Source organism: Natrix helvetica, assembly GCF_964273705.1.
Source record: "Natrix helvetica genome assembly, chromosome: 1".
Taxonomy (NCBI): domain Eukaryota; kingdom Metazoa; phylum Chordata; class Lepidosauria; order Squamata; family Natricidae; genus Natrix; species Natrix helvetica.
The window spans coordinates 374,949,615-374,975,475 of NC_138548.1; the positions used below are offsets into that span (position 1 = coordinate 374,949,615).

Consider the following 25,861-nt stretch of genomic DNA (forward strand, 5'->3'; position numbering starts at 1 on the left):
CAGCTTAGAGAAGACCTGTTCTGGATCATTAAGATTCTGCTATCTTTAACAACACAACAAAAAATACACAATGTTACCTTGTTGGAGAAGCACCTTTCTACGGTGAAGTCTCTCGAGTCAGCAACGAGTTCTCCACTGAACAAAATGGTGTAGATGAGCAAGGAGGCCTTGGGGGCAGTGTTGACATCAACCAAGAGACTGAAAAAGAAGTCCCCTTTGGCTTCTAAAGGATGAACATCCCAAGTGGAGGGAGAAAGAGAGATTGAAAGAGACATATGCATTTCAATGAATGGATGGATGGATGGGTAGGTAACAATAAATATTAGGTTTGTAGTGGAAATGATCAAGTTGGTGGTCCTTCTTGTTTCAGGGATCCACGAAGCAGAAGGTGTATCTCCCTCCAGTAACATCTCCCACTGCACAGGAGGGCAAAGGACATAAAACAGGCCCTCTGGCACATGCCACAGAGTCCTTCAACCCTTTGCCATCCTAAAAACCCCAAATGCTGCCTCAGACCCATGAGTCAGTGCTCTTAGTAGTGCCTTCCCATGGCTCTCCAGGGTTTCTTGACTCTAGGTTGAACTTGGGGCCTTCTGGGTACCAGGTGATTGGGAACTGCATCCCATTCTCTATCCTTCATTCTCCCACCTTGCATGTTTTGGTTATCCCTGAAAACAAAGTCACATCCGGCATACCAGCCTGCTGACTACAAGAGACTGAGCCCCTAATCCTCTCTGTGGATCTCTGAGAAGAGCCTGTCCCAGAGGAAATGGAGCATAGGCATCTGGGCAGCCTTCTAGCATAGTTGCAAAGAAGCATCACTGTGACGCCCAGCAAAAACTCAGGGTGAAGGAAACGGCTGCAGAGATTTGGGAGAAATGGCCTGTTCCTACTGCTTGAGACCATCCCTTTCCTCTACCCAATGGCAGGGCTGGCTGTGTGTAGCCACCTCCCTTGCCCTGCCAGTGTGAAATCGGATATAGTGAAACCAGCTGTGAGTGGGAAAAGGAAGAGAGGTTTTTCAGACGTGCAGGGGACACCCAGCATTTAGCAAGAGAGAACTGGAACCACAGGTGGGATTCAGCTGAGGAACTTCTGGGAAGCTTTTTGTCAAGCAGGAGGGGGGGGTGTAATTTGGAGGGGGAGCATTTACCTTTTCTCTGTTCCACTGGTTGCCTGTGTGTCCCTGTTTGTATGATGTCTCCCTTAGCCTTGACCTGCACGGAAAGAAGAAATTCCTGCTAAATATGCTAGGGCTTAAAGAAATCGATCGATCGATTGATTAATAGAGATTGATTGATAAATAAATAGATATTGATTGATTGATTTTCAACTCTAACCACTGGCTGTCGTGCTAGATATTTGGCCCCCTAGAATTTCAGAGCTGCAATTGTCTAGGTTAACCTTTTGAGAAGTGTGCAAGATTAAAACAATAGAATAATAATTCACCCATGGTGTTGATTAGAAATCTGGTGAATTTGATGATTGCCTGAAGGGAACATATGTTGAGATGACAAGGCTAAAATGCAGGCCTATGCAGGTCTTTGTGGCCATGGAAAATCCCAAAGGAAATGACTAGCCTGTGGATTAGTCTCACACTGTGTTTGGGTCAGGATTCCTCCACCTTTAGGGAGCATCCGTCTTTAATCAGATGAATAAACATGTTTGGCTTATCAGGAGAAATCCGGACTCCATCTTTTACTTTTTCACCAAGTCACACCTGAAAACCTGCATAACAATGGAATCACAGTAGATTACTTAGCCAGTGCAAGATGTAGTTAAAGCAATTGTTCTGAAGTATGCAACTCAAGGCAGCGCCAATGGAATTGAGGAGCTGAAATGTCACATGTAGTAGTATAAGAGGCTTATTAACACAATTTCTCCACTTCTGGGAAAAGGACTCCATCTTAGAAAAACCAATGCCCTGAAAAATTCCATTGTTATCCACCAGATATTGCCGTAGCATTACAGATACTTCATTATGTTTGCACAAGATAAACTATAAGCAGGGAGTTTCCAGATTAAGATTGTCCTCGATTTAGGGACACAACTGAGCCCAACATTTCTGTGTTTAAATAAAATAGTGGGGGTGAGTTTTCCCCATTTTATGACCTTTCTTGCCAGAGTGTCAACTCACAAAAGCATTTCTAGTCTGCTTTCAAGTTGCCATTAGAAGCAAAGTGGGAGCACATTCCATGTATACCTTGAATCTCAGATTACCAAAGACGGATTGTGAGATGTGTCTAAAGCCCATGGGAATACCTCGTTGGAGAATGTGATTTATGACACACTGAAAGGAGGGTGGGGGGAACAGGTTCAAAGATGGATGGTAACCTATGTGCACCAGAGCAGACCTCACTCGAGTAGATGCTGACATACTGCTCCTAATAAATCATTGGATTTTTTTTGAAACTTGGCTTGAAACTCATGAATTAATTAGGGCATCTCTTGAAAACTTGACACAGAGTTCTTAAGTGAATCACTGCAGTTGTTAAGTTATCAACATGGTTGTTAAGTGAATCTGGCTTCCCCATTGACTTTGCAAGTCAGAAGTTCACAAAGCTGATCACCTGACTCCCAGGACACTGGACTCAGATAGTGACGAACCTGGCTATGGAAGAGATGGAGGACCCTGGGCAGGGTTCAGACCCAGAGTAGGGATCAGAAAGGCTGGTTGGCCACCAGGAGGCGCCTGAGGCATGGAGCAGTGGGGAAGATCAAAGGGAGTTTGTCCCTGATGCTAGATTAAGAAGGGTGGAGAAACGAAGGCAACAGCTGCTTCGGAGACAAGCTCCTAAGCAATAATCAAGCTCAGGTGGTTGTGGCTTGGCCCCTCCCAAGACCGTATATAAGAAGGGACTTTGGGATGAGGCTTTTTGCAGGACACAACCGTTCATAGAAATCTGGAGAACTCCTTGTCTGAACTGCCTTGTGTTTCCGTTTGTAACAAGCTGGAGAAGCTCTTATCTGAATCTGTTGGAGTCTGGGTTACTGCCAACGTCCTGCCTGTGAGCCGTGTTTGGACTTTCAGCCAACAAGATTATAGTACTGTCAATAAAGTGTGGCAAACAGCTAAGCCTGTGTCCGCGTTCATTACCGGATGGAGGTGGGTCAGAACAGGTCACTAAACAAATGGTTGCAAATCAAGGGCTACCTGTACAGTATATAAATAGATTAGCAAAGAAATCAATTTTCTGGAATCAAATAATTCAAAAATTATCCAAACCTTAGCACAAGGGTCTCGAATCCCTGGGCCGCAGCCCACTACTGGACTTTGAACTATTCTGAATTGTCCCGGAAGTGGCAGGCAAGCAAATGCTTGTGCGCATCCACACTTCTGCGAACAGTGTGCAAGCATTTGCATGCCTTGCTCCTACTGATTGAGCAGTGATAGCCCACGGAGTGGAGTGCCTGCCACTTGTACAAATGGAACTGCATGCATACTTGCCCACCAATGGCATATTAAGATACACAAACACACACAAACACACACACATACACATATTTATAATGATTAATATTTTCTGTGGAGACAGTTTTTGGATATCTGGGCCTTTCCTAAGTAGAAATGCGTCCATGCCATCCTTGGGTTTTCCGAAAAAAACGAACTGGGTGTGAATCTGCTCTTCCCAGTAGGGATCCCCCTCCTGTCTCTGTGACTTCTGTTTCAGCTCATTGCAATCGCCTTCCAAAATCATGGAAAACCTAATAGATGTTATGCTTTTTGAGCAGAAATACAGCACTTTGAAGGAAACCTTGGACAGTGGCAGAAGAATAAGAGAAAATGCTACTTGGACATAGTTTAACTGAGATAACCAGAAGTTGGAAGAAAACAGAGAAGTGTAGCTTTGGATCTCACTGTGACATTTGGTATAGGTGTTGTTAGGAATATAAGCTAACAGTTGGGTCAGCAATATATAAACCAGGATATTAGTACTGTAGCTTTAAGTACTGCTGTAATGTGATTGGTTGCTGTTACCTCAAGCAGCCATAAGATGGAGCCAGAATGACTGTTAGCTCTCTGTTCATTAGATGCTGATCGTTGAATACTGCATGTTAGACGTATCGTGAGTTACTGTGTTTTTGCTACTGTTAGCTACCTTGTGTGCTGAACTGATTGTTTGATACTGGACTGTGTTCGAAGGATCATTCCTTAACTGAGAACATTGATAACTGACTGACTGAACTGTGTATGACTTGGACTTTAAATTGAACTCTGAATACTTCTATATTTCCACATAGTAAACTACTATTATTTATACTATTCAGTGTCTCTGTATGCTGGTTTGTGCATGTTCTTCCATACCACTCTCATTATGCTTCTCTGCACACTCGCTCTCCTAACGGGGAGCTTGCTTACTTAACAGTGGTTAAAAATACCAGGCCAGAAACCTGGAGACCGTGAGTTCTAGTCTGGCATGAAGCCAACTAGGAGAGTGTGGGTCAGTCCCTATTCTAAAAAGAAGATCAGGACAAACCTCTTCTGAAAATCTTACCAAGAAAAATGTAGGGAATTGGCCAAGCTGCCGCCTGGAGCCAAGATGGACTTACACCCAAAAAAGAAAAAAAAACACAATAGGAGATTTGCTTGCCCAGATAAACTCACCCTAACAAGGGTACAACTAAGGATGAGTTAAGTTTGACTCGCTCAAGAATCATGGGTAAACAAAGGCAACCCTTGGGGCAGTGTGCAAAAGGGAGATTGCCTCAGTATATTTATGTTGTAGTTCAATGCACATTGGGGAAAGGCTGTTTAACAGAGCCAAGCAAACATGCCTTGTGAATGCAGCCATCACCTGAAGACTCACCATATAATAGAAGACAATCTCATCCTTGTTCTCATCACCTCGGTTAAGGATGTAACGCACCCGAACCAGCTCACGGTGGCCGCAGCTTAATGTTTCTGAAGCAGGCTCGATATGTAGATAACTTTGGCTTGGAGAATAAAGCACTTGCGCTGTGTGATGTGCATCGCTGTGGCGGGGCATAACCCAGGTGTTGCTAGTACACCAAGGTTCAACTTTATACACAGCCTGAGAGGAAAAGCACAGATTTAGAGAAATCGGGAGACTGGCTGAGAACATTTCATTGGCAAGGGCGAGAAAGATGGCAATTCAAAAATGTGACAGATCATTAGATGATATAGATGATAGATAGATGATAGATAGATAGATAGATAGATAGATAGATAGATAGATAGATAGATAGATAGATAGATAGATAGAGATAGATAGATAGATAGAGACAGAGACAGAGACAGAGACAGAGACAGAGACAGAGATAGAGATAGAGATAGAGATAGAGATAGAGATAGAGATAGATATAGAGATAGAGATAGAGATAGAGATAGAGATAGAGATAGAGATAGATATGGATAGATATAGATATATGTTGTAGGCAAGCAAGTTCTGGTTCAGCTGATGCTGGACTCAGATAGTGAGGGGTCATTTGAGTAGCCCTGGATGATGTAGAAGACCCTATGCAGGTTGCAGATTCAGAGCAGGGGGGCTGGCTGGCCACCAGGAGGCACCTGAGGCATGGAGCAGTGGGGAAGATCAAAGGCAGTCAGTCCCTGATGCTAGAGTAAGACGGGCTGAGAAACGAAAGCAGCAGCTTCGTAGGCAGGCTCACAGACGATAATTAGCACAGGTGGTTGTAGATTGGCCCCTCCCAAGAGAGCTTATAGGTGAGGCGTTGGGAGGGGACATTTGCAGGAAACAACCATTCAAAATTAGCAGTAAAAAAAGTCGATGTCTTAGGGCCGTGTCTGAATATCTGGTTTGTTTCTTGTATTCTGAGTTATCTGGGCCTTCGGCCAAAATGTTTGTTATCTGCAATTGAACAGTGGCAACCAGCAAAGCCTGTGTTTTGGCTTATTCACCGGCGTGGAGAGGGGGGTCAGAACAGAAATACATTAGATATTTCAGTAGATATAGATAGATAATGGATGGATGATTGATGGTAGACAGACAGACGGACGGACAGACACCGTGTTTCTCCGAAAATACAACCAATATGCACTGGTATGGGCGAACCAGGAGCGGAAATCAGCCGTATGTTTGCATACTCATAGTGCGGTGGTGTGGCCACGCCCCCATACCAGTAGGGTCCCCTGGCTTGCTCCTGTTTGCAAGGCCCTTCTCAAAGAGAAGAAAGCGAGTGTGGGGCTTCTTTTGGGAGCTAAACAACAGAATGTGTAAGATGGGAAATCACCTTAAAGGAGGAAAAAAACAGCGACAATGAGCAAAGAGAGACAGAAAAAAGAAGAAAAAAGAGTGGGAGCCCAAAGCACTTGCCAATGCTGATGAGCTTTTTTTTTTTTTTTTTTTTTTGAGAATGTGTATAATACAACCGTCACAAATCCAGGAGACTAACCCTAAGATACAACGTTCCAGCTGTGGAATCCGTGGTTTCTATGGAAAATTTAGCTCTCCCCTCGGTATCCGTCACTTGATTGAGCTGCTGGTTTCTTGACGATATCAAAAGCTGCACTGTTTCATTGTGGATCGGCACGTTGTTGATGTCTACCAGCTTCACCTGCGCACGAAAAACCACCACATTGACCCAACTGGTTGCGGCCAAATATTTCAGTATTTACCAATGCAATTTCTATTCTGCCTTTCCTTCTGGGACACCAAGCTTTCTCGTCAAGTCATCCTAATTTTTTTCACCATCACTACAACTCTGTGTAAAAGGGGAGACTAGCAGGAGAGACTTGAGCCTAGGAGTAGGTTTTGGGGCTGCGGCTGAGAAAGAAAGGGGACGATTTCTAAACCCAAGCAAGGAGAGATGGTGTTTGTTAGGGTGTAACCAACAAGTTGGGTAGACAATATATTGCACAAGGCATGTTATATATCTTTAAGAGAGGAGATCTGCTAATTAGTAGATTACAGCATATAAATTGCAGCTGATGTTCTCTCTCTCTCTCTCTTGCCTGATGTATGATAACTGCTGTCTAACTGTTATTACTGTTGCTACTACTTACTGTGTGTAAGTTATTGGACTGTTTTTCTCTGTGTATGACTTTTTGGCTGTGTTTATGGATTTTGCTATATTCTTCAGAAAGTAAAGTTTATTTTTGTTACTTTACTATCCATTATTCAGTGTGGTTGCTTTATATATCGCACGCTGCGTATACTTTACAGGGTTGCTCTGTTATAACCTCGACCTGGGGTTCATTGCTAGTGCTTAATCGCACTAGTACCACTAACATTGGTTATGGGCCCAGACGCCCTGCCTTAATCATATTTTTTTTTATTTTTATGCACCACTTTTTGGATAGTTTATTTTTGTGAATATGGCACAAGAACAGTCTGCTGCACTCTCCATGATTACCCGGTTTGATGGAACCAACTATGTTTCCTGGTCCTTGAAGTGTTCCCTACTTCTGCGTAGAGAAGGACTGTGGTTTGTGGTTCAGAACCCACCAGATGTTACAGATTGGGATCCTGCTGATAATGAGGATGCGAAGAAGATTGCGCAGTTTAACAGGGACAATGAGAGAGCTCTCTGCATTATCGGACTAACACTGAATGACCAGCAACTGGTCCATATTCGTGGCGAAGAGTCTGCTGCTAGGTGTTGGAACACATTGCGGAGAATTTATGTTCGGGACAGTGTGGGTGCTCATATTCATCTCACACGGAAACTGTTTAGAGCCTGTTTGCAAAAAGGTGGTGATATGTTGGCTCATTTAGACTTCATGAAGAAAACTTTGCAGGATTTGCAAGAAAAAGAGTTAATTTTTTCTGAGCTTCAACAGGTGTATATTATGCTATCATCGCTTGATGAAAGCTACGACTCTTTTGTTTCCTCATTGGAAGTTCTTTCACGTGATGAACTGACATTATCTGAGGTTACCGGGAGATTGCTTGAAGAGTCCAGACGAAGAGAGGATAGAGTTCAGTTCAGAGACAATCAATCACAAGAAGAAACACAGTTTTCAACTGTTAAGAAATGTTATTCTTGTGGTGGTAAGGGGCATATTGCTAAGAACTGTAAAAATAGCAAGAAAAGGAGTGTTGCTAATAGTAAAAGAAAAAGCAACAATGTTACTGTAACTGTAGCTAAGGTTGATAAGGCTGTAAACCATAGTTTCTGGGTGGTTGACAGTGGCGCATCCCATTCTATAACTAAGGTTAAAGAAAGGTTTGTTACTATGAAGGCTAGCAAACAGCATATTTCCTTAGCAAATGGTTGGAAAATCAAGGCTTCAGGTGAAGGTACAGCTTATTGTCCATGTATTAATGAAAAATTGGAAATGTTATATGTACCTAAAATGAAATTTAACCTATTATCTGTAAAAGACCTTGTGAAATGTGGGTTTACAGTAACATTTAAGAATGATAGATGCATTATTGAAAAGGAAGGTAATAGTGTTATTGCCAATTTGGAGAATAATTTATTTATTCTACATGAGAACTCTTTAAATATTGCGAGTTCTGAACCTGGTTATAAGAATAAACAGCCCCATGATAACTGTATACATCTACTTCATAGACGTTTAGGCCATGTAAATTTTAAAATGGTACGTCAAACTGTTATTCTATCTAATGGAATCAATTTGAAACCTTGTTCAAAATATCTTAACTGTAATGCCTGTAACCAGGCTAAAAGTAAGGTTACCCCTGCAAACCGGTTTCAAGGATTCAAGACATCTAAACCACTGGATGTAGTGTTTGCAGACCTAATTGGCCCTAAGAAACCTAGCTTAGGAGGTGCCTGCTATATACTCAGCATTATGGACCATTATTCTAGGTATGGTTTCTGTTATGTAATGAAATCAAAGGCAGAAACTTTCCAACACTTTACTAAATGGTTAAAGTTTGTTGAACGTAAGATGGATAAAAAAGTACTTTGCCTAGTCACTGATAATGGGTCTGAATTCACTAATCATAGGTTTACATCAATGTTGGAGAATGCTGGTATAGAACATAGGCGTTCTGCCCCCTACAGGCCAGAACATAATTCATTTATTGAAAGACGTGGTCAATCATTGCAGGCAATGACCAGAACTTTGCTAGTTGATTCTGGTTTGTCAGAAAAGCTTTGGGGTGAGGCTATAATGTGTGCAAACCATATTCTGAACATAGTAGTTAACTCAACTACTGGTAAGATTCCTTATACTCTTTGGCATGGTAGGAAGCCTGATTTGAGTTATTTACACACATTTGGTGTCCCTGCTTGGGTGCATATTCCCTCACAGACTAGATGGAAGGATCAAAGCAGAGCTAGGAAGATGGTTTTTGTTGGGTACAATTCCAATCATAGATCGTATAGGTTCTGGGAACCTGGAACTCGGAGAATTATGCACAGTGCTAGTGCTAAATTTTCAGAACATGTTGGTTGGGAGAAGCTAGAACAAGAGTTTCACAAGGTTTGTGATGATATAGATGTTGATCGTTTGGTTAATCATGATACACCAAATGAGCAGTTAGAGAATCAGGATGGTCCATCTATTACTCTGAAAGGGGAGGAAGATGTAGATGTAGAATCTACTCGTGAGGTGGAACAGGATGATCCTGCAAGTCCTGTATTGCCTAGGAGGTCTACTAGGGACAGGCATCCACCCGACAGATACCAAGCCAGTGTAGTATTGCAAGTTAGCATAGAACCTTCTAGTTTTGCAGAGTTAAGGCTGTATCCTGAAAAGGAAAAGAAATTGTGGAAGACAGCTATGGAGAAGGAGTTGAAATCCTTACAAAACTTGAAAGTTTATGAAGAAGCTAGGCTCCCTTCAGGGGAGAGTGCAATTGGCTGTAGATGGGTGTTTAAAATTAAAAACGATGCTGCTGGCAATGCTATTTATAAGGCTCGTTTAGTTGCTCAAGGGTTTTCCCAAACTGAGAGGGATTACGATGAGGTTTTTGCTCCGAGCTTGAAAGCCTCTACGTTGAGGGCAGCATTGGTGTGGGCTGCTAAGTATCGGTGTAATGTTACCCATATTGATGTTGAAACAGCGTATCTGCATGCTCCATTGCAGCATACCATTTATATGAAAATGCCACCAGGTGTGGATTCTAATGGCCAGACTGGTTGTTGGAGACTTAAAAAGAGCCTTTATGGTTTAAAACAGTCCGGTTTTGAGTGGAACAGATGCATAGTAAATGAACTAAAAGCTATGGGATTTATTCCAGGTTTGGCTGATCCTTGTTTGTTTAGACGGGTGAAAAATGGTTTGATCTCGTTGTTGCTTTTGTTCACGGACGATATAGCTATTATTACTAGGTCTGAACAGGAAGCTATTGACATTGTTTCACAATTAGAGAGTAAATTTAAAATCCGGAATTTGGGTGAAATTAAGCATTATCTGGGCTTAGATGTGGTTAGAACCAGTAAAGGTTTTAAGCTGTCACAGGCTGGTAAAATTAATCATTTGCTTAAGAAATATAGCATGGAGCTATGTAAGACTGCAAAGACACCAATGGCATTGGAGTTTAAACCTGAGGTTACTGAGGGTACTGGTTTTGATAAGGGAATCTATCAATCTTTGATAGGTAGCCTAATGTACCTAAGTAATTGGTCTAGACCAGATATATCATTTAGTGTGAACCAACTGGCTAGATTCAATGATAGTCCTTCAGAGAGGCATTGGCAAGCAGCAAAGCGTGTGCTGCATTATTTGAAGAAAACTATCCACTATTCATTGTATTTAGAACCAAATAGGGATTTAGTTTTGACTGTTTATGCTGATGCGAATTTTGCAGCTGCTATAGATAATAGGAAGTCAACTTCCGGCATAGCCTTTATGCTAGGTGGTGTACTGATTGGATGGAAGTCGATACGACAGAAACACATAAGCTTATCCACAATGGAAGCTGAGTTTTCATGTTTGTCGTTGACATGTACTGAGCTGATATATTATAAGCAGTTGCTTATAGATATAGGATTAAGTATCAATGAACCTTTTACTGTTTATGAGGATAATCAGGCAGCAATAAAAATGGCGACTAGTTTAGCTATAAAAACGAGGTCGAAGTATACTGATTTGAGGTATCTTAATGTTCGACAAAGCATTAAGGATGGCCTGATAAAGTTGGAATATTGTTCAACTGAAGACAATTTAGCAGATAGCTTCACTAAGGCACAAAGTTCAGTGAAACATACCTCATCATGTGAAGGTTATCATCTTACATTGTGAGTGGATATATTGATCTACCCAAAGGGGAGAATGTTAGGGTGTAACCAACAAGTTGGGTAGACAATATATTGCACAAGGCATGTTATATATCTTTAAGAGAGGAGATCTGCTAATTAGTAGATTACAGCATATAAATTGCAGCTGATGTTCTCTCTCTCTCTCTCTTGCCTGATGTATGATAACTGCTGTCTAACTGTTATTACTGTTGCTACTACTTACTGTGTGTAAGTTATTGGACTGTTTTTCTCTGTGTATGACTTTTTGGCTGTGTTTATGGATTTTGCTATATTCTTCAAAAAGTAAAGTTTATTTTTGTTACTTTACTATCCATTATTTAGTGTGGTTGCTTTATATATCGCACGCTGCGTATACTTTACAGGGTTGCTCTGTTATAACCTCGACCTGGGGTTCATTGCTAGTGCTTAATCGCACTAGTACCACTAACAGTGTTACAGGTTGGTTTGATAAACAGACTCTTCGTTAGGGAAAAAGGGCTTTGGGAGTTTCAAAGCAGACCATCTGCAGGGGATGATAGCAATAGCCCTTTTATACTGCCCCATAGTGCTCGACATACTCTCTGGACAGTATACAATGTCAGCATGTTGCCCACAACCATCTGGATCCTCAGCTGCAGTTAACCTGCAGCTCACTACTCACCACCAGCAGTTTGATGTCCTGGGTGGCTCGACGTTGACTCAGCCTTCCATCCTTCCGAGGTGGGTAAAATGAGGAGCCAGATGGTTGGGGGCAATAGGCTGACTCTGTAAACCGCTTAGAGAGGGCTGTAAAGCACATTGAAGCGGTATATACGCCTAAGTGTTATTGCTATTGCACTGAGGCATGATTGGGACTTTGTGGTGGCTGCCATCTTGCCTTTCTGGGTCTACCGCCATCATTTCCATGGATACCCCTGCTTAACAATCCTGCTAATGAACAAAGGCTGAAAGGTTCCTATTGTAGACTCCAGCTTGCTTGCTTGTTTTCTCCTTCACTCCCCCCTCTCCCTCCCCCACTAGCTGGCTACCTCCTTCCTGCCTCCCTTTTCTCCCTCCCTCCCTCCTTTGTCTTAAATGGTATAAGATCTCCTGCTTGAGCAAGCGATTGAACTAGAACAGTGGCCCACAATCTTTTGGGCACCAGGGATTGGTTCCAAGGAGAGAGGTTTTTCCACGGATCAGAAGGGGCATGGTTTCACATGGTGCCTGCATCCCATTGATGGGACGTCCTGTTTTTGGCATGCCATGGCCCGGTATCTGACCACGGTCTGGGGGGTTGGGGATTCCTACACTACAAGACCTCCAAGGTCCCTTCCAAGTCTTTTTACACTTACACCCAATGCTTTCACACTGCTTTTGATTGTTCTAGCTCAGAGCAGCTGTTGGGGTGAAGAAATGGCATTGGAGCAGACTGGAGGGACTAGCTGGCCTGATACGGCTTAAATCCATCCTTGCAAAGAAACCACAGCTCCCATCTTACCGTCACGACATAGGGAATGCCAGGTTTATAGTAACGGTCTGTGTTTTCAAAGGTCATTTTGCTCAATGTGGACGTGATCTCAATGGATTCTGTGGCATTCAGCTCCACTCCTGTTGAAGAGAAATGTCATCTGCAAAAGGCTCTTCCCTTCCTCTCCAATTTTCCAAAAACTCCCTGACTCTGGGGTGCCAAGAAGCTTGACTCTTTTGATGGACAATTTCCCTGCATTTATGGATTTCTGCTTTGGACAAGAGATTGGAATAGATGATCTCCAGGGTCCCCCCTTGTGCAGATTTCTCTGACATGTCTATGGAGATTCTCAGTCATCCAGGTCATGGTTGTCCCAAAGGTGATTTTTTTTCAAGAGGCAACTGGACTTTCTGGTTTTTCTTTGAAAACATTCTGCTTCTCTGTTGTGACCCAGCAGGAGCCGTTGGAGCTGCAACCAGACTCCGACAGCGACGGGCCTGATGAGTCGGCTTTGGAAGATGTGGAGGACCCTGGACAGGGTTCTGACTCCGAGCAGGGATCAGAGAGGCTGGTTGGCCACCAGGAGGCGCCCGAGGCATGGAGCAGCGGTGAAAGCCAAAGGGAGTGTGCTCCTGACATCATGCCTTGGAGCAGTGGGAAGGAGACAAGGGAGTTGGTCCTGGATGCCCAGCAACGAAGGGCTGATAGACGTAGAGAACAACTACGCAGATACAGAAAATAATTGGACCCAGGTGGTTGTAATTAGGCTCCTCTCAAGATTGTATAAAAGGAGTGACTTCCTGGAGGCTGGTTGCAGGATTCAACTTAATTACCGATGCTGGGGAAGCTCTTGTGCCTGTTTCTTATCTTGGAAGTCTGGATTGCTGCCAAGGTCCAGTCAGTGTGTTAATTTACTGTGAATAAATCGTCTAGCAGTATTCTTGTCTTGGAGTGCTTTGGTGTGCGAAGAGAGAGGTCAGAATCCAAGAAACTCCTTCAAAGAACTGAAGAAGCTTCTTGGATGAGAAGTGAAACATCTTCAAAGAAAAACAGGAAACTCCAGTTGCCTCTTGAAAAAAAATCACCTTTGGCATTTCTCTGACATACTAATTCCCTCTGTTGGTTTGAATTTGACACTCAGTAGCCCTTTAAAGGTTTCCCCCTGTCCAGTCGTGACTGGCTCAAAGAGGCAATGTGCATCTCCACTCCTCAGCCTAGGGAATCTGTTGTCTGAGAGACCCGTCCGTCATCATGTGGCCAGCGCAAAAGTATGGAACAAAGTAACCTTTCCTACCAAAGAGATACCTATTTTTCTACCTAAAATTTGCATCTTTCAAACTTCTAGGTTGGCAGGAGCTGGGGCTAGGACGGGAGCTCACCCAGTCTTGAGGTGCTTGGGACTCAAGCCTGAGCTGTCAGCTTTCCAGCTGATAAGCCCAGAGTCTTAATCGCTTAGCCACTGCACTCTTTATGGGATATCAAATTTAAATTAATATGTCACAGACTGCTTGGAACCAGCTGGCTTCCCCACCACCACCACCACCACCACCCACACACATACAAAATCTTATAAGTCAGATGCCACTACTCTTAAGACACGGGGTATTTTTTTCTATCAAGGTTCACTCAGCCCTCCATCCTTCCAAGGTGAGTAAAATGAGGACCCAAGTTATTGGGGGCAATAGGTTGACTTTGTAAACCACTTAGAAAGGGCTGCAATAGCAATAGCCCTTAGACTTATAAACCGCTTCACAGTGCTTTACAGCCTTCTCTAAGCAGTTTACAGTTTGCATATCACCCCCAACAAACTGGTTCCTCATTTTACCCACCTCGGAAGGATGGAAGGCTGATTCAACCTTGAGCCTGGTGAGATTCAATCTGCTAAATTGCAGGCAGCCGGCAGTCAGCAGAAGTAACCTGCAATAATGCATTCTAATCACTGCACCACCAAGCACTGTGAAGAGGTGTATGAGTCTAAGTGCTATTGGTATCTCTCAAACCTTCCCTGTAGGAAATGGGAGCTTTAGGTCTGGTTATGGGCCATTCTGGCAGCCAACTGGTGCGCTTTAGTTGCTCATGAAGATTACCTGTCCCTTCCTCTGTGATTTTGCCTTCGACGACGATGTCCATCGAAAAACCAAGCCACATCAGGTGGAGCTCCTCAGTGTCCACCACCTTGGAGAAACAGCCTTGCCCATCTGCCTGTGTGCCACACAACCAAGAAATCCAACTCTGTACTCTTCTATTCTATTCTACTCCATTCTTTAAACGCAGAGCAATTTAATTGAGAGAAACATTTGAAAATGAGGGAGGAACAATGTCTCTTTTTGCCAACTTTTCCCATACAGTTTCAACAGACCGAGCATTATTTTAAATTATTATGTCAAAAATCCATGCTCACCCTCCCTACTGTTTGTCAGAGTGAATCCAGAAAATATAATCCCCATTTTTAAATAAAACAGCAAAATTAGGTTTAAAGTAGGTCTACGAAGATATCCCAGCTGTGAAAACTCGGCGTCCCTTACCTCGCGGTCAAATTCTTTACACATACTTTTACCACTATTACACTCATAAAACAGTCGTTGGGGATGCCGGCAGAGAGTCAGTTTCACCAGGCCAGGCACAGGTTTCCCATAGGTGTACCTGGAATCAGAACCCACCAATGTGAATAAAAACACGGAGAGGGAGATGATTTCATAAGGAAAGAAGATCAAGGGGACATACAGCATCCAGAGGAAGCCTTTTGGGTATTTTTTTTAGGCTGAGTTAGTCACTTGGACCATTTGGTCTCCCAGGCTTTTGGAGTCTCACTCTCCCTCTCTTCCCCCCCCCCCTCTCCCTCTCCCTCCCTCCCAGAGATTTAGTCTTCCAGGCTTTCAAAGTTGCTCGCTCTCCCACCTCTCCCTCCCTCCCCCAGATATTTAGTCTTCCAGGCTTTCGAAGTTGCTCTCTCTCTCTCTCTCTCTCTCACACACACACACACACACACACTCCCACCTCTTCCTCTCCCTCCCTCCCCCAGAGATTTAGTCTTCCAGGCTTTCAAAGTTGCTCTCTCTCTCTCTCTCTCTCTCTCTCTCTCTCGCTCTTTCTCTCTCCCTCCCTCCCTCCCTCCCACCTCTCCCTCTCCCTCCCCCAGAGATTTAGTCTTCCAAGCTTGCAAAGTTGGTCTCTCGCCCTCCCTCTCCCACCTCTGTCCCTCTCTCCAGAATGCATAATATTTATATGAAACCCAGTTATGTGTTACTTGTTAATTGGGATATTGATAGCCAGATGTTAAGTCATTGGTTACAACAATTTAATAGCCAGATGTCAATACCTCAATTAGCAACAAAGAGCCACACAGAACTAGGCACTACATAAATACTATGCATAGAACAGCCCGTTGCACACATTCTGCAGAGAGAGAGTAATTCCCTGAGGATGGACTCCAGCATGACTCCAAAACTCAGAAGATTGAAACTCTCGTCCCGGTGACCGACTCAGATGGGATCCTGCAACATTATCTTGGGACACAGATATTTTCCTTGCATTCATTTTGTTTAAAAAATAATATTTTTATTTATATGGCTCATATATATCTAAATCTGGCTTTGCTTTGGATTTCTTTAACCTTCTGTTTTGTCATGTATTGTATTTCTTATTTTTCTTTCTTTCATAATCAGTTATCTTTTTTTAATTATATCAGGTTATCATTGATTTTATATTATATTGAATTGTGTTATTTTTTGCCATTTATCCATCATCTCAGTCCAGAATGACTCTGGGCAATTTCCTGATACTATTAAAGAGCAAATCTTGCAGGCGGGATTTTTTTTCTTTCTTTCTGCTTGTTTATACTGTCTTTGTTTAAACAACCCTTGTTCACCCAGCCTTTCACCATAACCACCTGACTAAGACTCTGCTTAATACTGTTATACGTTTTCTCTCACCAGTTTCCTCAATATTTATCAGTTAGGTTTATTACCTCCAGAGCTTCCAGGTATATTTCTATCTATGGGTTATTGTATCTTATTATTTCTTATGAAAGATGTTTTTATTCTTCTTCTCTGGTTTCCTTCAGAAGGAAGAAAATTACTCCCATCACTATCACGCCTTTCAATCCATGCCCCACAAGGTATCAATGCAAAGTCAACCTTAGATGATCTCTGAGCCTGAGCAGGATACGGCCTGTTCAATATTTGGACAGTAGGCCACCAGGAGATCCCAGGCAGGGAAATTAAATAAGACATTCTCAGAATGTCCAAAGAAAACAACATCAAGCCACGTTCATGTCTTGTCAAAAAACCTGTATCAAAGAAGCGAGCAAAACCCAAACAGGAGCAGATTTCCCACCCTCCCTTTCTTCTGCTGTTGTGGTCCATCGGCTGCCATCAGAGCTAACATCAGAATCAGACGAGGAGGAGGTTGAGGGAGGGCCTGGCCAGTTTCGGAGCCTTTGGAGGGCTCTGATAAGAAAACAGCATCAGAACCAGGGCCCTCCATCCTCCCCCAGGTGGAGAGGCAGCTGTCTTTGGTGCTTGAGTTGAATGAGGGGGGAGGAACAGATGGAGCCCATCCCAGATGCAACTATGCGCAGAGAAGAAAGGAGAGGAGAGCAAAGGAAAGCAATATGCCGGCTCTCAGGGAAAAGCAGATGAAGGTGCTAGCCAGCCCCTCCCTGGCTGGCAAATAAATAGGAGAGGTTTGGGAGTGACTGATTGTCACAGACAATCTGGATTCTTTAGACAGAGCCAGGTTTGTTGGGACTAATTACATTTGGTTTTCGTTACTGTTCCTGTTCTATTTTGAAAACTTGTGAGTAAGCGGCCTATTATTACTTGCGAAGGCTGGCTCAGAACACACACCAGGAATAACTTGCATCTTCTGCGAACACTTTGGAAAAAGAGAGTAGATGAGCATCACGTACCTGCCACACACACTGACTTCCATTTGCTTAGTCGTAACCTGGATGAGCTTCGGGGCCTTCACCAAAACCTCAAATTTGGGCAGAACTAGAAAGATGGAAGGGAAGGGAAGAAAATCATGAGGAGAACCTTGTGGAAGAACAAACTCTCCTCTCCTGTGACCTCCCTTGAGGGCTAAGGAGATGGGAGAAATTGGCCAGACAATTGAGATCTGAATGGAAAAGTCAGATGATGCCAGAATTAATTTAACAATTGCATTTGGGAGACCTTCTAAAACCGTGATGGCGAAACCAGCCAGCTGGTCTTCGGATCTCTGGTGCACAGGGGCAGGGCGCATGTGGGAGATGCACTTGCATGCAAGGGGAACACCCACACATATGCAGGGAACACACACAAATTGCATTTTGGGGGTTTACACGAATGCTCGCTTCGGGCACTCGATGCCGAAAAGGTTAGCCATCACCATTTTAAAATGTTTGGTTTCACTCTTAGGTAATTTGTCCTTGTTTTGGTGGCTTGTGTAGAAGTTCAACCCGTTGAATTAGTTTTACTGGACTAGGGAGTTGTTGAGTGAAGCTTCAATCCCACTTTCCCAACCACTCTCTTAACTACCTGACCCAGAGACTCCATATTCATCTGTGATCTCTATATGATTTAGCTGGTAAATCATAATCTCTGATCTCAGAAAATGGGTTAATTTAGCTGAGTAACAAGATCAATGTTAAATCTGTTGGATTAAGTGATTCTTAGAATTAAACTGAATAAACAGAAATCTAAGGTCTCTGGCCTGCTAAACCTCATTGCCAAATATTTATTTTTATTCATCTATTCGTTCAGTCATTAATTTGTCCATTCATGAACTCTTTCCTTCTTTCCTTAATTCCCCCTTTCTTTCTTTCCTTCCCTCCCTCCCTTCTGCCTTTCTTTCTTCTCCCTCCCTCCTTTTCTACTTATTTACTTACTTATTTACTTACTTCCATTTCCATCCTGCTTTTTTCATCATTAAAAATAATCCTAAATATAAATGTTCTAGGAATAATGATTTTTTTAAAATCTACCAGCTCAATATGAAGAGGCATTTAAATCTTCAAACTTCAGCATGCAAATTAAGCTGCTACAATTTCATTGGGACAAATAAACCTTAATTCAATACAATCAAATAATCTGGACTGTCAGGAAGGAAGGAAGGAAGGAAGGAAGGAAGGAAGGAAGGAGGGAGGGAGGGAGGGAGGGAGGGAGGGAGGGAGAAAAGAAGGGCAGTGTATCTCTCCTTCTTACCATATTCATCCACATCAAAGCTGTGTTCTACAACTTTCGTGGAGTCTTCCTCTACCACCACTTTATAGGTGCCCAAGACGGGATCGGAAGACAGAGAATAGGAAAGCTGGATTATGGCCAACGGAATTTCCACATCTCTCCACTGGAACACCCGGTTGTTTTGGGGATCCTGGAAAGAACATAACAAGTTCCAAAGTTTGTCCATAACCCAGAATTGTTCTAGAATCAGTGGTTCATAATCCAGAAAATGTAGTCCTACAATCTCTGAGCGCTATGAGCAGTGTATTTGGATATGGCAGCCTTTCAGAAGGCCATATATGTATTGGGATTAAATTCTCAGAATCGGCACCCAGCAAGGACAATTGCTGTGCTGGCTGGAAATTCGGGGAGTTGTACTCCCTAATTTTCTGAAGGTCCCAAGTTGGAGATGGTGGCTGTAGGTCTTAGAGCCATGGTGGCGCAGTGGTTAGAGTGCAGTACTGCAGGCTACTTCTGCTGACTGCCAGCTGCCTGAGATTTGGCAGTTCGAACCTCATTAGGCTCAAGGTTGACTCAGCCTTTCATCCTTCTGGAGTTGGTAAAATGAGGACCCAGATCATTGAGAGCAAGATGCTGACTTTGTAAACCGCTTAGAGAGGGCGGTAAAGCACCGTGAAGCGCTATATAAGTCTAAGTGCTATTGCTATTAGCAAGAAGGATCTACCATTAGAAAAAAGGGATGTTCAAGCTCAGATAGTACAAGCTGTGGGAGGTTGGGACATAGTTCCTTGAACACTTTAACAACTTTAGAGCAACTAATTTAAGAAAGAAAGGAGCCAAACAAAACAAGCCTCTTAGCTGGTTGCCAGATCAGCACTGCATTCCTCCAGAGGACCACTAGATGGAGGGAATGGGTTCACTGAGTAGCTCACCATTCTGCTGCCATCTAGTGGACACCTTGAGGAATTGCAGCCCAGAAATGGTAGCACTAAACCTATGAACTACTTTATGCAGGAAATTGATTCATGTGTTTAGTTGATTTCCTTGATTGATGCTACTGTTTGATGCTACTGTTTCTGTGATCAAATGCAAGGAGGGGGCACTCATTCAGCCCAATTCCTAGTAAAGAAGATGGGAACAAACCTCTTAAAGACAAACTATTCCTCATTTCCCAACAGCATTAATTTTGCTACTTTGTGGGACTGTGTGAATTAGCCCCGTTCTTAACTAAGTGAAATGGGACTCGATATTAGCTATTTTAAACATCTCGCTCGCTCGCCACCAAGAGATCTGCTTGTATCATTTTCCGGGCAACCATCTGGAAATGGTTGGTCATTTTGATTTCCCAAGAACCTGCAGCCCTCAGATTTCCTGGTGGCCTCCCATCCAAAGATCAATGAGGTCCAATCAGCCATGGAGCTGGCGCTGATATGGCCTTTCAGCACATACCTGGATGTACACAACTGGAAACTGTAAAAAAACAAAAACACAGGAAAATCAGAGGCACTAAGGAATGAAAATGAGGATAGAGGGGGGGAGTAGATACACAGGGCATGGGAGATTCTTTTATATTGCATTATGATTTTGATATGTATTTATTTGCATCTTGCCTTACCTTGAGATACAAAAATACTCTTAGAATTCTCCCCTATTCTGCAAGGTTGATTGGTGACAGTGCCTAGCCACAAGATCACCCAACCATTTTTCATAACTAAGAGTAGATTTAAGCTCAGCATCCTGTACTAATCCAAAGCCTTCAACTACTCCACGCATCTTCACTAATTTTCACCCAGGGGTATCTCCCCACACACTGGGTTCAGTGTTACATGTGAGGAGGGAGGGGTGCATACAATTCACCCGGAGGGGAATTGACCCCGGGGAGAGCGTGAATTGAATGTTTTCACATGGAGAACATCTCTGTCTGTTTCGTATCCCACTAAATTTACCTTCTTCTTCAGGGGGCGTAAATCTTTATCCATAGAGACGATGCGAAACTGAACTGCAAAAGACAGAGGGAGAATAGGTGGGAAAAATAGCCACTGAATATAGAAATATTAAAATATAGAAGGGATCTTGGAGATCATTGACTGCAGTCCAGTGTTTTCTCATACTTAAGAATTTGAAGATGTGTGGACTTCTGCTCCCAGAATTCCCTGACAAGCCATGGGGTCTTTCCCAAAGATTCTGTGCTGGCTGTTGAATTCTGGGAACTGAAATCTAAACATCTTCAAGGTGCTACAGTTGAAAAACACTAATCTGACCCCTGTCCAGGGCAGTAATACACTGTTGCAGCATTCCTGGTAGGTGGCCATCCAGCTTTTGTTTAAATCCTTCCGTCAATCCTTCCTCCTGGGTAGTCAATCCCATCCAGCTCCCTTAATACATTTTTTTCCTGATGCGCATTCATAGTGTACCTTTCTGACATTTAGATCATTGTTTCATGTCTCCTAGAAAGACCCCCAAAATTGATCAGGTAAGAGATACATGAAGACTGCTGTCAGACCTCCACATAGTCTTCTCTTCTCCAAGGGGAAGAGCATACCCACTATCTCTATTTATCATAGATCTTTTTATCCTCCTTCCCTTTGATATTACCTATTCCGCTCACACAGAGAGGGACTCCTCCGGGTGCCGTCCACTAGGCTGTGCCAGGGGGCGACGCCCAGGGGAAGGTCCTTCTCTGTGATGAGCCCGACCCTCTGGAATGACCTTCCCCCTGATATTAGAACAACCACGGACCTCCGCTCCTTCCGCCAGAAGCTCAAAACCCACCTGTTTAATCTAGCCAGCCTGGCCTAATTCCAGCTCTCCCACCCCAGTCTGTATTTTTAAATTTCACGGGTTGGTCTTAAGGCTAAGTTTTCAATTTTTATAAACTTATACAGGGGTCTAAAGTTTAATCCGATTTTAATTATATTTATTACTGTTTGTATGGTTTTTAATTTGATACCTGTACACCGCCCCGAGTCCCTCCGGGGAGAGGGGGCGGTCTAGAAATCAAATAAAATAAATAAATAATAATAAATAAATACCTGATGATATTGCCCAGTTTGGATAATGAAATGTTTGTGAGAAACAACCAACCACAAGAGACCAACAAGGACCCCTCAAATACTAAAATTATTCATTTCTGAAATGGATAACAGAGCTGGAAGGGACCTTGGAGGTCTTTTAGTCCAACTCACTGCTCAGGCAGGAAGCCTTATACCATTTCAGACATAGGGTTCTGCAAACTCTTTTGAAAACCGTCTAGTCTTGGAATATTCACAACTTCTAGAGACAGGTTGTTTTACGAATTAATTGTTCTAAATGTCAGGAAATTTCATCTTAGTTCTAGGTTGTTTCCTTGATTAGTTTCCACCCATTGCTTCTTGTCCTGCCTTCATGTGCTCTGCAAACGTGTTGTGGCCTCTTGCATTTCCTTCGGTTTTGCTGAATAGAATAGAATAGAAATAGAACAGAACAGAAGTTGGAAGGGACCTTGGAGAACATCTAGCCCAGCGATGGCGAATCTTTTTTGGCTTGCCTTAAGTGGCCGTATGTGGGGGGAGCGCAGGGGAGTCGTGCATGGGTATGCTGCACCCATAATGCAATGTGAGACTCCTCAGTGTGCATGCACACATGTCAGGCGCACCCCCCATTTTTTGCATGCTTTTTTCGCCCTCCCCAGGCTCCAGAGGCTTTATAGGAGCCTGGGGAGGGCGAAAACAGCCTCCCCCGCCCCTCCGGAGGCTTCAGAGACCATCAGGAGGCTTCCCTGAAGCCTCCAGAGGGCAAAAAAAGACTCCGGAGGCTTCAGGGAAGCCCCCTGAAGGTCCCTGAAGCCTCCGGAGGGCTTAATACGACCCTACAAGCAAACAGGAAGTTCGTTCCTGAACTTCCGGTTTGCCCATGGCGCCATTTTTTTTTTGCACTCTGGAGGCTTCAGGGAAGCTCCTAAAGCCTCCAGAGGGCATCCAGGGGGGGAGGCTCTTTTCGCCCTCCCCAGGGTCCTACAAAGCCTCTGGAGCCTGGGGAGGGCGAAAAATGGCTTTTAAAAAGGCTGAACTCAGCTAGCCAGCGCATGCAGGCCCTGACAAATGGCTCTGCGTGCCACCTTGCCATAGGTTCGCTATCCTGGATCTAGCCCATCCCCTGCTTAGGCAGGAAAACCTATACCCATGATGGCAAACCTATGGCATGCGTGTCTCAGGTGGCATGCAGAGCCATATCTGAGGGCACACAAGGTGTTGCTCTAGTTCAGCTTCAGCTAGCGCTGGCCAGCTGATTTTTGGCCTTCAGGAGGGGGGAGGCCATTTTCTCCCTCCCTAGGCTTTAGGAAAGCCTCCGGAGCCTGTAGTTGGCGAAAAACAGGCCCAACGGGCCTACCGGAAGTCCGGAGGCTTCAATGAGGCCTGTGCATATGTGCAGGGGGACGACATTGCATTATGGGTGCGGTCACACACCCATGTGCTATTGCATGCACCCATGCTCATTTGGCACCCAAGCAGAAAAAAGTTTGCCATCACTGATCTACACCATTTCAGACAAATGGCTATCCAACATCTTCTTTAAAACTTCCAGTGTTGGAGCATTCACAGCTTCTGGAGGCAAGCTGTTCCACAGATTAATTCAGGAAATTTCTCCTTAGTTCCAGGTTGCTTCTCTCCTTGATTGGTTTCCATCCATTGTTTCTTGTTGTGCCTTTTGATTCTTTGGAAAAATAGATTGACACCTGCATTTTTGCAGCAGCCCCTCAAATTTCCTGACAGTTAGAACAATTAGTCAGTGGAACAATTTGCCCCCAAAAGTTGTAAATGCTCCAACACTGGAAGTTTTTGAGAAGAGATTGGATAAGCATTTGTCTGAAGTGGTGTAGGTTTTCCTGCCTAAGCAGGGGGTTTGACTAGAAGACCTCCAAGGTCCCTTCAAGCTCTGTTATTCTATTCTATTCTAAATATTGGAACAGTGCTATTTTACTGTGAGTTGGACTAAGGAGAAATTTCCTAAGGTGAGACCAATCAAGTTGGCCTTGACCTCCCAGTCACATGACCACTCAGTCACACCTACCCAGCCGGTCATTAGGGCAGAAAATCAGTTGTTAAATTATTGGAATCCCACCACTGGTTACAAGCATCTGGGAATCATGGGATCAACCATTTGCAACCTTCCCAACCAACGTTCGACAATGGGATCAAGAGAGGAAGCCAGATTTGCTTCACAACTGCAGGATTCACTTCACAAATGCAGTGATTCGCTTAACAACCGAGGGAAGAAAGGTCGTAAAAGCTGGCATGACTCGCTTAAGAATCGGCTGGCTAAGAAATGAAAGTTCTAAAATTTGAAAAAGAAAACCTGTAAAAGTTGCAACAATCAGGGTTTGAAAGGGTTAGAAAAACAAGACTTTCAGGAGCAGGTTCCCCACTGGAGTTGCCCTTTACCTTTCTGTCCTGCTCTGTAGATTGGTTTGTCTGTCTGGATGAAAAGCAGATGCTTTGGTTTCTGAATCCACACTGTTTTGCGGCTCCAGAAATACTGGGTCAACCCATTTGCTCTCAACATGAGAATGGCTTCGGATGATGGCAAAACGTTGCTCCCCCTGGGAATCTGCAGGAATGAGAAGAGACAAAATCAAATGGTTTGAGCAATAATGTTATCATTATGTTCTATTGCTTGTGTTTGCATTATGTTGAATTCCAGTATGACATGGTCACTCTCACCCACAGTTCTTGCAATTTCAACCCCTTCTATCCAGAGGTGGTATTCAACAGGTTTGGACCGGTTCGCATGAACCAGTTGTTAAATTTTTATGCAATTCGGAAAGCTGCTGGCCCCACCCACGCTACCTTCCCCTCCCAGTCACTTCTTATCTCGCCTTACCTGTCTAGGCTTTTTGGCTAGAGTCATGCCCGTGGCAGAGCTTCTGCTGCTCTCTGATTCCCTCACTTGCCTCGGCCACACGACCCATCTCTTCTCTGCCTGGTGGGTCTTCCTTTGCTTCTCGCCCAGCTACCTCCCACATGGTCCACGCAGCCCAGCCTGCTTGCCTGCCTTCTCTGTGATCCCCACAGCCAGGCCTGGTTGCCTGCCTCCCACGTGGCACCTATGGCCCAGCCAGGTTGCCTGCCTTCTCCACGGTCCCCATGCCTAACCTGCTTTCCTGCTACCCCCACATCTGCCCCCACGGCCCAGTTCACTTGCCTGCCGTCCCTGCAGATTCCCACACAGTCCCTGCAGCCCAGCTGATCTTTGCATAGGTGACTGGGTGTGTGTTGACACTTGGTTTCCAGAGGGTGGGGAAGGGAAACTGCTGCCTTTCATTGGGGCGTGTCAAGCGAGTTGGAGCTTCTCTTGCCATCTCCCCCATCACTGAGGGGAAGGGCTTCCCGATCCTCACTTAGCCACCTGCCCCCTTTTTCTTTGTATTTGGGAGTGTGGCAAGTGGGGAGAGGAAGGGTATTTCAGACTCCCAGGCCAACTGGCTTCTTCCAGGCAGCTCTTGCTCTGCCTTTCAGTGTCAGCCGCCAAAGACAATGTTTTTGTGGGCAGAAAAGCTTGCCTCACCCACCACCGCCCAGCCCTCACTTTCCTGAAGCATTTCTTTGCCTAGCTGATTTCCAGCTCCATTGGGTTTCTCCGTCACATTTCTTGCCATCATGGGCAGGGAAACAAAATTTTGTAGGACTAAAAAAAAAGTTATATTAATTCCAACTTGTCGTGAAAGAAAAGGATCTCCCCAAAGTGGAAATGATTGAGTGATTTTTGTTTAGTTTCACAAACTTTTGCTTCCCTGCATATGATGGTGAGAAATGTGACTGAGCCAGGGGTGGGTTACTGCTGGCATTACCGCCGCTTCGCATGCATGCACACATACACAGTGGCCTATAAAGTGTTCGGTGAATGCACAGAACATTAAAAATGGAATAAAAAACATGCTGGCAACAGCATGGGCAACCATGGAACCGGTTCGGGGGCGTGGCCAGCCTGCTGTCCCTACCGGTTCAGCGACCCAGTTGCAATTTCCACTCTGTTTGTGAAAATTAAATCCAGAATGACTGTCCCTCTAGTTCCCTCCTCTACTTTTTGGACAAAAAAAATGTCAGCTTAGGTTGATTAGGAACCTATTCTATTT

General features: G+C 44.0%; 1 protein-coding gene across 1 annotated transcript in view; it reads right to left on the minus strand.

The window, feature by feature from the left end:
- The window catches only part of LOC309383751 (pregnancy zone protein-like), an 87,820-nt gene that overhangs the window by 49,645 nt on the left and 12,314 nt on the right, over positions 1-25,861 (minus strand). The window contains exons 3-14 of the mRNA XM_081936591.1: positions 24,171-24,336; positions 20,697-20,749; positions 20,200-20,220; positions 18,772-18,940; positions 17,496-17,580; positions 15,112-15,229; positions 14,674-14,788; positions 12,617-12,726; positions 6,376-6,537; positions 4,809-5,033; positions 1,154-1,217; positions 78-223 (exon numbers count right to left, since the gene is read on the minus strand). Of these exons, the coding sequence (XP_081792717.1) occupies positions 78-223; positions 1,154-1,217; positions 4,809-5,033; positions 6,376-6,537; positions 12,617-12,726; positions 14,674-14,788; positions 15,112-15,229; positions 17,496-17,580; positions 18,772-18,940; positions 20,200-20,220; positions 20,697-20,749; positions 24,171-24,336 (1,434 nt within the window). The remainder of the gene's footprint in view (positions 1-77; positions 224-1,153; positions 1,218-4,808; positions 5,034-6,375; positions 6,538-12,616; positions 12,727-14,673; positions 14,789-15,111; positions 15,230-17,495; positions 17,581-18,771; positions 18,941-20,199; positions 20,221-20,696; positions 20,750-24,170; positions 24,337-25,861) is intronic.